Source organism: Melopsittacus undulatus, chromosome 2 (genome assembly GCF_012275295.1).
Source record: "Melopsittacus undulatus isolate bMelUnd1 chromosome 2, bMelUnd1.mat.Z, whole genome shotgun sequence".
In the NCBI taxonomy this organism is placed as follows: Eukaryota; Metazoa; Chordata; class Aves; order Psittaciformes; family Psittaculidae; genus Melopsittacus; species Melopsittacus undulatus.
In genome coordinates this window covers 115,135,140-115,146,376 of record NC_047528.1, presented here as the reverse complement: position 1 = coordinate 115,146,376, position 11,237 = coordinate 115,135,140, and the positions used below count along the sequence as shown (strand labels likewise).

General features: G+C 47.0%; 2 protein-coding genes across 2 annotated transcripts in view; one reads left to right on the top strand and one right to left on the bottom strand.

Annotated features, from left to right (window-relative positions):
- Positions 1-213: 213 nt before the first annotated feature.
- Positions 214-2,485, top strand: NDUFB4 (NADH:ubiquinone oxidoreductase subunit B4). Its single transcript, XM_034060186.1, has 3 exons — positions 214-435; positions 643-789; positions 2,324-2,485. Exons 1-3 carry the CDS (start codon positions 235-237, stop codon positions 2,381-2,383), a joined length of 408 nt encoding a protein of 135 aa, XP_033916077.1. The 5' UTR covers positions 214-234; the 3' UTR covers positions 2,384-2,485.
- A 3,202-nt stretch (positions 2,486-5,687) lies between these two features.
- Positions 5,688-11,237, bottom strand: part of HGD (homogentisate 1,2-dioxygenase) — a 35,014-nt gene continuing 29,464 nt past the window's right edge. Inside the window, 4 exon segments of the mRNA XM_034060185.1 lie at positions 5,688-5,958; positions 6,444-6,625; positions 9,697-9,823; positions 10,983-11,087. Of these exon segments, the coding sequence (XP_033916076.1) occupies positions 5,827-5,958; positions 6,444-6,625; positions 9,697-9,823; positions 10,983-11,087 (546 nt within the window). The 3' untranslated portion in view covers positions 5,688-5,826.

Sequence of the window (11,237 nt, the reverse complement as noted above, 5' to 3'; positions counted from 1 at the left end):
GCTGCACAACAACCCTTGCAGACCTCAGCTCTGCCTCGGAGCTCCTGCTCCTCCCAAAGCGGAGGTTCCCATCCGCTTAACCTGCTGGGATCAAGGAGGTACCAACCTCCCATAGCTGCCCCCCCCCAGCCACGGCTGAGGGGTGAGCAGCACCCCCAGGCCGCCAGGGGGCGGTGTCGGCCGCGCAGGCCGGGGCGGCAAGAGGCGGGTCTCTCCCGTCACCCGGTGGCCAAGATGGCGTCGGAGCCGCCGGTGGGCGCTGCCGAGCGCTACCGGCCCAACCGCTTCGTCTCGCTGCCGGCCGAGCTCGACCGCAGCACCTTCGATGTGCCACCGGAGAGCCGCCGTGCTGAGGCCGAGCGCTTAGCTATCCGTGCCCGGCTCAAGCGGCAGTACCAGCTGCAGCTGAACAACCCCAACCCTCCGCCCGTCATCGTGAGTGGGGACGGGGCCGCGGGGACAGGGAAACGGGGGGCTTGTCCGCAGCATCCGGCGCCCCGGGCCTGGTGCCGTGCGGCCGGGGAGCTGCTCTGTCCTGCCCGTGACCTTGGTGCCCTTCCCGGCCTGGGTTTGCAGGCCCCAGCGGCGGGTGAAGGTGAGCAGGGTGCCTGAGGCCTCACTGGGGGTTTGTTTCCCACCCAGGAAAACCCTGCCCTGACCCGCTGGGTGTACGCCAGGACTCACAACGTGTACCCTACCTTCCGCCCCACACCGAAGACGTCCTTCCTAGGGCTTGTTTTTGGCCTAGGCCCTCTCATCTTCTGGGCTGCTGTCTTCAAGCTTGAAAGGGTGAGTTGGCAATGTAGAATGGCAGTGAACGTCCCAGTGTAAAGTGAAGAGCTGCTGGGAGACTGAATGGGTGGAATCCTCTTGCACCTGAGAATGATTAGTATCGTTAAAGTAATGAAGGAAGGAAGGTTGATAGTGAGCCTATCTCAAAGCCTCAGAACTGGTTGCAAAGCTCTGTTGTGCTAGGAGCCCTCTATTGTACCCTGGGGTATGACCAGTCACAGTTTCCCTGATTAAGGTATTTTGCTACAATAAAGCTCTCTCTAGTACGGACAATACAAATTAATCATAAAAGACCATTATTTTCAGCTGTTGACATGCAGCAGCTACACTTTCTACAATAAATAAATAGGGAGCTTATGGATGACAGACCTTGCAGTGTCTCTGTGAATGCTTGACCATTTCTCTAAACTCACGAAGCAAATGGGGAGGAGTACTTGTGCTGATGACAGTGCCTCACCTCAGCAGCATGGTTAAGATGTTGGGAAGTTTATCTCACTTCTGGTCTAACTCCTGAAATGCAGACTTCAGAATCTGAGCAATTCTGAGAAGACTCAGCTATATACATACATACATAAGAAAACACTGTGTAATGGGCAAACAGTGGCTGTTTTCACTAGTGAATCTGTGGCAATTTCACTCTTGCACAAAAGAAGCATCTTTAGATCAAGTCCTAAACCAGAAAGCACAAACATCGATTAAAACAAATAGAATATTTGTAGGGAATGTTGTTTGCTGGGATGAATCAAAAATGCAGGTTTTAGGAAACACATAGAAATGTTTTTGAGACTTCAGCATCTCCACAGTAGTTTGTCATGTTGGTTTGGTTTTGTATGTGAAACCACAGTTTTGCTTAGCCACCAAGTGAGTGCTTGACAATAAACCTGCGTGGGTGAAATCCAGACATAATTACCTGGGAATATTTAAGATGAACTCTTCAGTTTAGTCCCTAGAAAAATTCATTTTCCTTTATTCCAGTTCCTTTACTGATGTTTGGGGTTTTTTGTGGTGGTGTGTAAAGTACAGTATCTGCAGTGTCTGTGTACTGTAACAATACTTGTCAGCAAAGTCTGTGACTGCAGGGTGAGATACAAATGGGCTGAAAGTTAACACAGGCATATTTGGGCAAGTTACTACAAAGTTTCTTCGTAATTGGATTGTTCAACCAGAAGGAGGAGGTAAAGACCATGTATAAATTCACTGCGACACAACTAGTTAGGTGAAAAATACACTGAAGGAATTGGTCTGCTGGCCTGTGAGAGTGGCTGGATTTGCAGAGATGTCAATCTGAGCACGTCTTCTGTAGCTCAGAAGCTAGGTGAAGCTAAATGCCTGTTCTTTTTCACTTTTTAACCCCATCAGCTGTTAAGTTTGTGCTTATAGAATCATTTAGGCTGGAAAAGACCCTTCAGCTCACATATGATGCCATCTTCCTATAGTCCATGCTGAAATACTGGAACTGCTTTTCTCTTATCCCAGGCTGATTGAAACTTCTTTAATAGGATGATGATGATGAATGTTCTTTCTTCCACAGGATCACAAAGAGAAGCTTATCAAAGAAGGTAAATACGAGCGACCGCTCAGTGTATTTTAAGCTCCTGGAACTGCAGTGCTGCTGATGGCATATAAATAAAATAAGATGTATTGTTACGTGCTGATGTTTCTCCTTCATAAGAATAAATCTTAACAGCCTGTTGCTTGTCTTGCATCTATAACAATTATGTAAAGTGCACAAATGCAGGATCTGTATATCTAACACAGATAGATACAGAGTGCCCAGAACAAAACCACTGTACTCCTTTGGTCTACATACAGAGGCCTCTTAAACTGTGGAAGTTGCTGCAGTCAGAGCAGCACAGGTTGAAATGTTAAGCAGGCCCAGAGTAGTTCCTACAGAACTGCTGCTTGCTGACCTAGGTATGTATTCTTGGCATTGGTTTAACTGTAGTTTGCCCTGATCGGGTAATAGGCAAGTTCTGTGATAACCTTTAGTAACTTAAGAGCCTGCCTGACTGCTCTTAAGAAGTTTTTCTTTTCCTTAATAAAATGCAAGCCTAAACCATGTCTTTCTTGCAGTAAACTTTGGGATAAAATTATCACCCCAGACTTGGAAATAACAGGCTGGATGATGTCATGCTCTAGGTGACTGGCATTTCCACTGTCACTCCTGTGAGTGGGAGACAAGTAATGATAAGGATTTTTATTTTTGACACTGATTCACTACAGAAGAATTCCATTTCATCCCTGAAAATGGGCCATGATTAAAAAACCCAAGCATAGCTAAACCTTATGCCCGCAAAGGTGCCTTCTCTGCTGCTTTTAATAAGAACACAAGTTGTTTCTGCCTAAGTCAACTGATAGAAGGGGCTTTGGAATTGTTACTGTCAAAGCACTGAAACATGAATGCAAGCAAAAGATTTTTAATCCAGACTTCACATGGCCTGTAGGTGCCATCAATGATCCAACCAACCATCATTCGTCAGACATTGCACAGGTTTCTTCTCAGATGTTGAGGTCAATGCCAAGATCTCAGTCTGATGCAAAAGTTGAAACCTCCCCTCTGCCTGCTGGGAAAGCAGCCTGTGTGAAGTAGCAAAAGCAGCTCTACCACATCCCTTTGCTGTGTGATTAAGATGTAGATACTGGCCATTTGCAGTTCCTCTCCATTAGAGTGAGTGTTTTTATATAACCACAAAATGCTTGAGGTGGGAAGGGACCTTTTGGGCATTACCTGGTCCAGCACTGTGCTTAACCAGAGACCCCTAAAGCTGGCTGCTCAGGACCATGTGCAAATTGCTTTTGAGCATATCCAAGGATGGAGACTATGCAACCTCTGTGCAGCCTGTGCTAGTGCTTGGTCACCCTCACAGTGAAAAAAGGGGGTTTTGATTCTTTGTTTCCTGCTGTAACTCTTCCCTTTCCTATCTGGCACATCAGATGCTCAGACGTGAGGAGCTTGGGACTAAGGTGTTGCAGCAGCTGTACAAGGCCATGGCCTGCTTTTGCAATTCCATTGTGTGCTCCCAGCAACCCTCTTATGTCTGTCCTTGTGGCTTTTTCTTTGGCTCTCTTAACTAAAGCAAACCCAGATTGTTCTCTCTGCAGAACAGCTTCTAAAAGACTGTCACAAATGGTATTACAAGTTTCCACTGCGGGTCAGTGCGGAGAGGCATCAGTGCATGGAGAAAGTGGTATTTAGGGAAAGAAATAATTGCTTGTCTGAGCATGCTAAATTAACTATCTTCCTGCTGCCACAAAATAATTTGATCTCCCAGGACCCATTTCCTCAGCTAATTGGAACTTGAGTTGCCACACATGTAAACTCTCCGTCGCAGCTGTATTTGTTTCAGGCCAGCTGAGCAAATGGTTCAGGATGGGTTGTAGATGAGTGCAGTGCCTCTAGCCATTTAGGTCAGCCTCAGACTGATGCTTGTGGCACCTGCTACAGGCCTTCCCTTTGCCATTGCAAGTGTCTGATGCTATGTCCCTGCAGATTTGAGTGTGGTGCTTGGGGAAAGGCTGCCCTACTTTTCTCTCTTGTTCTTTGCAGAACTCTCCGAGCTGCTTTTTTTGCAAGGAACAAATGTGTGATGCTGTTGGAGGTGGGGTTGGTTGAGGCAGTGGTGCAGAGTGTAGAGGAAGGAAAGGGGACTTTCTCTTCAGAAATGTAGGGTGAAGACAGGAGAGTGAATGTGCCTTGTGGAATTTTACCCTTGATGTGTTACCACCTGTGTCTGCTTCAGTGATGAGTGCATAGCAAGAGAAACTCAAGCCTGCGGGTCACCAGATGATAATTTAGGTCCCAAACAAGAAACAAGCTTTTCCCCACTGCCTGTGAAATATTCAGACCTCATTTAGCCCTGGATCAGTTGGATTAAATCAACTTCTCCAGCAAATTGATTCTTCTGGATGTTCTTTTCTGAGCTGGCTATTTTAGAGTAAACATCTCCCTGTAGATTTTATATTATAATACTTTGCTCAAAGCTGATACTTTTTTTCCCTCCAAGGATCTGGTGCAGATCCAAAACTGATGATGGGTATAACTGAAGAGTCACAGCTCTGCATTTCTTTCTCTTTTGGGAAACTGAGGATTTTTGTCTTGAGAAGTAAAAACCATAGATCCTGGTGGCACCAAGCTTATTAACTGTTTACATGGGTATGTGCTGAAGTGTAGGTGTGAGGCTTGGGGTGCCTGTGCTGTGCTCCTCATTTGCACTATACTTGGGACTTCACTTTCTGCATTGACCCTGTGGAACTTGCCAGCTGGGGGTAGGTAAGGCTTGCATACTCCAGTGAATGTTGAGATCCTTTGTGATGTCTGCACTTGAGCTTTCTTCAAGGTGCCAGGAGCAAATGGCTGGACTGGCCAGACAAGCCCTTTCACATTTGCTGTGCTGCAAATCAGCACTGTGAGCAGGGAGAGATATTTGACAAGTACTGACAGAGAAGTCAATGTTGAAGGATGGCTGGAGCGTGGGACTGGAAAGGAAACTTTCCCTCAGCAGTGAAGTGTTTTGGATTCTCCCACCTTTTCTAATTTGCAGTCTACTTTTCTGACAATCAAAGTTCTCCCTTGGCAGCTCTCCACGGATCAGCAGGTTGAAGTGGCCTGCTCTAATAGGAGGCTTAGGTATGGTAGAGCCTTCAGCTCTGTTTGTAAAGCTTTCCCCTACAGACAGCATAAAATGCTTTGTAGATCCCTAGCTGCTCCCTGTGGAACATACATCATATTTTCAGGAGGCCCTATGGACGGGCCTGGCTGTCTCCTCGTGTCACACAAGGTACAGCATTCACACCAACTGCATGTGGTGAGAGCCGTGCAAGTGCTTCAGCTTCAGCGTGTCACCAGGAAAGCTTTAATGGAATACTTGAAAGTAAAGAATAATGGTGCATTTTTTATCGCATTTCCCAAGTTAAATAAGGATCATCATTTTCATGGCTCAGTGCCTGCTGGAAATGCCATTCTGTGCCACCACAGGTAGGTATGCTGGATTTCCCTGCCTTCACTCACATATTGCAAGCAACAAATACTTCTCTTTACTTGCACTTAGAGTTAAAATGGCTTTTCAGAGGTTCCCAGCACTTGTAGTAGTTTTTATCCAGGCGTTTGGAGGTCTGGAGGCCCCATTTGGTGATGGCAAGGCTGAGGGATGATTCAAACATGAAGGCCTGTTGGGAAGAGGGAGGGTAGGTTAGGCCAAAGGAGCAGGAGTTTAAATCCAGGCAGGGTGGCTTTGCTCTACCACAAACAGCTTGATTCAGCCCAGGGAGAGAAAGATGTTTGGAGCTAGCATTGCAATGCCAGCATTAATCAGATCCCAGGAGTGACTTTGTACTCCCTTCATGCCCAGGAAAGCCAGGTTGTTCCAAAAGCCCTAGTTCAAGGTCTGCTCATCACCATCATTAGGTTTTAGGGGGTGGAGAAAGGAGGACAGTCAGGGGTTTCGCTTCTTTGTCCATAGCCTAAGACAAAATGTAAGCAGCATTAGAATTCCCAACTTCCTGCTCAGGCAACAATGTACGTGGACAGATGAGCAAAGCTGCTTCTGTCCCATGTCTCCAGGGGAGCTCCTAGGAGCTGAATGCTGCAGCAGTTTTGTCCAAGTACTTGCCATGCTGTACTCAAAATCTTACTAGCTCCACTGGCTCCTTACCATGGTCCCTTCCGCAACCCTCTCAGGCTCCAGCTTGGCTTTGCTTGCCTTCTCAAAACACTCAGCGTCCGGGCCGTGAGGAGTCATCATGCTGTGCAAGCTGGCCCCTCCAGGCTGGAAACCTTCCTCCTTTGCTTCATAGTGGCCTTTGATGAGCCCCATGAACTCACTCATGCAGTTCCCTGCAGGAGGCAGAGAGAAGAGCTTGCAACACAACGTGTCTGGGAGGCATCGCAGCTGGGCTCTGAGCTCTTTGAAACCCACAAGCTAAGCTGGGCTGGGTGGAGTGGAGGTTCCTAAGCAGGGCACCATGTGAGAGGACATCTGGGATCCTACAGGCAACGCTTGTAAAGCTGTACAGGTTTTATTTCACTCTTAATTGTCTGGATTCAGAAACACAGCTGCCTAATGAAGGTTCCTTGATGGTACTCCTGTACTTTCCCTACCACCTCAAGCTATGTAAGTACTACACCTGCATAGGGCCTGCATGGTGTAACCTGGTATTTAGAGACTTGGATTGGAGATCTTAAAGTGCTGCAAATGAAGGTCTGTACAATCATCCCTGTGTTACAGGCACAAACTGCAGGGCCAACAGCATGGCACGAGAGCCTGGTCTGCTGTCCCAGGATATAAGCATGGAATCATTTTGGTTTATACTCTTTTACCCCCTCTAGTCCAGCCAGCCCCTTCAGTACCTTATGTGTTTGTTTCATGTTATCTGTTTCTCAAGAGACACTGTATGCCCAGAGACAAGGAGCCAAATGCTGTCCTTCCCTGAGGAAGTATGCTTTAAGTAGACCCTCTGAAACCACTAACTTAGGTGACTGCCTATAGCTAATAATTAAGTACTCACTGAGTTATGTTCCCTGTATGTGAAATACTGTAACAACTGCCATCCCAACTGCCCTTCACCTTTAGTAGACCTGATGTGACTAAACAATATGGCAACATTCTGCTTAGTGGTCAGTTTTTGCAAAACCAGGACATGCTTCTGTAGCTACGTTATCTATAGCTCTTTTTAACCACTAGTTTGCTTTGTTAAGTACAATCCAGGTCTGAAATATTTAACAACAAACCTAATTTAGCTCAAAGTAGAATTGGCCTGCATATGTATGCAAACATTCATTAATTTGCATCCCAAGTTGTCAGTGTCTCATTAAGACTGGCTTGTTACAGGCTTTTCATTAATGCTTGGCATTCAGGCTGCTGTACAGGCCCCAAGACCGGAATTGCCAATGCTTCTGTGACAGGACTCACAACATCACTTAGAAAGCATGGGTAGGAAACCAGGCTGGGACTTCAGAGATGAGCTGAGTCCAGTTTCTTGTTCATTCCTACATGACTCCCAACAACTTAGGTGTGCTCCATTCCCTGCTGGTGAAATCCCTTAGTGGCCATTAGATATTAGGTCCAGCCTTGAGAGAATCCACAAGTACTCTCACAGACACAGATGCAATGTATGCCCACAGGATAAGAACTGCATCAAACATTTTTCAATGTGTGATCCTAAGACCCTAGGAGTACTTCACAGCTTCCAAGGAGGTAGAAAGGTGACAAGAGAAGTCAGTATTTATGAGCTGCACAGCCACCTTTGCATGTGAAATTGCTGCAGTGTCTGGGGGGGAATCTTTTTGGCCCACCATTGCTATATTTATACTGGGAGCAAAGGTAATGCAAGACAGAAAATTAGCTGCTCTGTCTTGTTCTGCCTCTCTTAATGGTACAAGATTTACAACACAGCACTAATTTTAGAGAGAACAAACATGTGCAGTGTCTCGATAATGGACTGTTGTCTGACTGTTGACTGTTGGCAGACTGATGTCTGCCTTACCCACTCAAGCTTTGCTGCTGCATGGCTGGGATAGAGTAGACAACCAACCTGCTCATCAGTAATTTAGTGCTCAAGCCTATGGTTGAAGTACTGTGGTCAAGTGAGCAGCTACAGTAGCTTTCTGCATGGGTACTCTTAGATCACAACATGGAGAAGAGAATGAGAGTTAATTCATCTGTCTTTTACCAAAGACAAAGCAAGGTTGAAGAGCTTCATGGTTGTTATGGCTCACAATGCACCCATGGAAGGTTAGCAAAGCTCTGCCGATAAGCAGCAACTTAATCCTGATTAACAGGCAGCATGTCTCACCTCCAAGGGTCTAATAAAAGTGCCTTGGCACTATCCCAGCATGTCGGGAGACACTTTTCCATGTCACACTCATTACTGTGAATGAAAGCAGAATGATGAGGCAGGACTTTGCCTGTGAGATTTACTCAGATGGCTGCACAGCTGCCTGCTATGCTCGCAAGTGACACTAATTCTGCCAACTCCCAAGATGCTTGGACATATATCTAAGTAGCAGGAGAAGCTGGCTGTTAAACTGTGCTTAGTAAGTGTGCAGAAAGCTCCTCAGCAATTCAAAGTGACCATAGTGTGACCTTGATAGCTTCTGAGATGGGGCAGACAGAAGGGATGCAGGATGGGTGAGCTTTCCCCCTCAGTCTCTCAGAGCAGGGTGCCTCATCCCTCCCCAAAGGGCAGTCCCTTGTGGAGAACTGGATTTCTGCTATCCATTCAATGCAACATGTGGCCATGCTCTGCCAAAATGGAACCAAAACCTGCCACCAAAAAGAAACAGCTTTGGTGATGGCAACCAAATCCCCAAAACATCAGCCACCTTTCTGCCTGAGAAGGAGCCCAGTTCCTGACCTCTGGCTTCTTAAATACCAGAGGTACCTTCATCACTGTGCAGGTGGTGAAGAGGGGCTCAGGAAAGCCAATTCACTCCTTCACTGTAATTCTGATCTCACCCTATAAGTGGGCTTGGGCAGCTCTAAATCCCTCCGTGCTTCTCACCATTTGTGATAGCATATTCCCCTTTCTCCTGTTCTTTATCTCTGTACTCTAATGAGATTAAGTAATTCATGGCTGCCTGACAGGACAGTTGCTGATGAATTTGTTCAGTGCCAAGTTCAATATGCACCCAGCCTCCATGGGAGCCCCTTGAGTACACATCCATCCATCTATGCAGACAGAACCAGCCTGTCACCTCTGAGTTTTCCTGAGATGCTCTAAATAGGAACATCTTTGGGTTTGTTCATTTCCCAGGGAGGAGTGGCTGACTCCTAGAAGCTGACTCTGATGGTGCCAAGGGCAACGAATCAAACTGCTTGTTCCCTGCGCATGCTCTCAAATCAATGAAGGCTTGTTTCTGCCTCTGCAGTCCCATAGTCAAGCACAACCAACAAAGAGCAGACATACGGTGGTAGTACGGCGGCCGGAAGGTGTTGTTAGCTACCCCCCATCGAGGGGGGAATATGACAAAGTCAGCGAGTGCCACTCCAAGACGGGTTGACTTGGCTGTCAGGACAGTGAAGATAGAAGGATCCTGAAAAGAGCAAGGCAAAAGGCATGAAACAGAGCAGGGCTCTGAGCTGTCTGCTCAGGTAGAGCCTGCCTGATACAGCTTCTCCCTCATCTAAACACTTCTTACAACCTACAGCTGGTGGTGTGGGTGAGATTTGTGATAGCATCCAGCATTTTGACCCCATTCTGAATATGGGGGATGGGACTGGATGGTTCTTCCTATGAGCAGCTTTGGAGAGCTTTCCCCACCCTGGCCACAATGCCCTTGGAGCCAGCAACCCAGATGTAAGGGGAGGGACAGGCCTGCAAGATGGGTACTGTAATTCCAGGAGCAGTCCTCAGCACTCCTCCTACCCTGAAATTGCACCTCTTCCTTAGCTGGTTCCAGAGGACAGGAACATCCTAGTGGAGACATTTCGCCACAAGCCCCATTAATTTACAAGTAGGGAGAAGAAATTTGATGAGAAATTGGGGCTTGCTTCAAAGATTTCTGAAGTCTCTGGTCCAGTAAAGTGATGTTCTGGGCTTTGATCCCCAAACCATCCTTTTCCTGCCAGGTTTTTCTGGAGTTTATACAATGCTTTCCATTGGTTTTCTCACTAGAAGTGCTTCAGTCTCCTTGCACACCCACTTACAGAAGCAGTGCCAAGAGATGGCGTCGCTGCAGGCACCTCTCCCACTGGGCTGGTTTCCTTTTTAGAAGAGCTGCTCACATTAGTTTTGGCTTTAGTTATTTTCTGTAAGACCTAGAAATGATTGCAGTGAAAGCTGCCAGCTCCTCCAATGAATTTCAGTGCTGGGCTCAGAGGAACCAGGGCAAGAAGTTTGTGCAATTGCCAGAAATAAATCAAGGCAAGAATGTGAAGCAAAAGTCCTTTTGTTGATTGCACAGTGTGTGTTGGTTTCAGTATTCAGCCCTCCTCCTGGGCACAAGAATTCTACGCTAAGCTGCATAAAGCAGCTTAAGAAGCTGACCAGCCTCCAGTTATGTCTTTGTACCACAAAGAAGGTTGTCTTTCTCTGCAAGAGCTTGGTTTGGGCCCAGGGAAAGCAGTGGAAGAGATTTCCCTGGGTTTCTTAGAGCACTTTAACAGGCACTGAGCCCTCGGCTCTCAGGAGGGGTTTCGCTGGTAAGGTACCCATAAAGCACTCGCTTTGCCTTGCCCAGCTCCAGAACTTACCGCATGGTCAAATGCAACAGAGTTAATGACCATGAATTTTTCCAGATGGTATTTGTAAGGTGTGTAGTTCCCATGCCAGGCCACAACATTGAAGGGGGAGAAAGCCTACCAAAGCAAAAAGACAAAGGGTTACCATACACAGCCTTCCAACTTGCTGTACGTACGTAGAGCACTGCTCTTTGCCTAATTAGTGCTGGGGAGATGTACACGATCAGCCTGGAGCATGAAGCCCTTTAGGCACAGCCCAGCACTGCA

What these genes read in the sequence shown, in the direction of transcription:
- NDUFB4 (XM_034060186.1), top strand. Translation starts at nt 235, where the DNA reads ATGGCGTCGGAGCCGCCGGTGGGCGCTGCCGAGCGCTACCGGCCCAAC. An exon ending in CCAACCCTCCGCCCGTCATC is followed by an intron (nt 436 to 642) that starts GTGAGTGGGGAC and finishes TTTCCCACCCAG; the next exon opens with GAAAACCCTGCCCTGACCCG. An exon ending in CTGTCTTCAAGCTTGAAAGG is followed by an intron (nt 790 to 2,323) that starts GTGAGTTGGCAA and finishes TTTCTTCCACAG; the next exon opens with GATCACAAAGAGAAGCTTAT.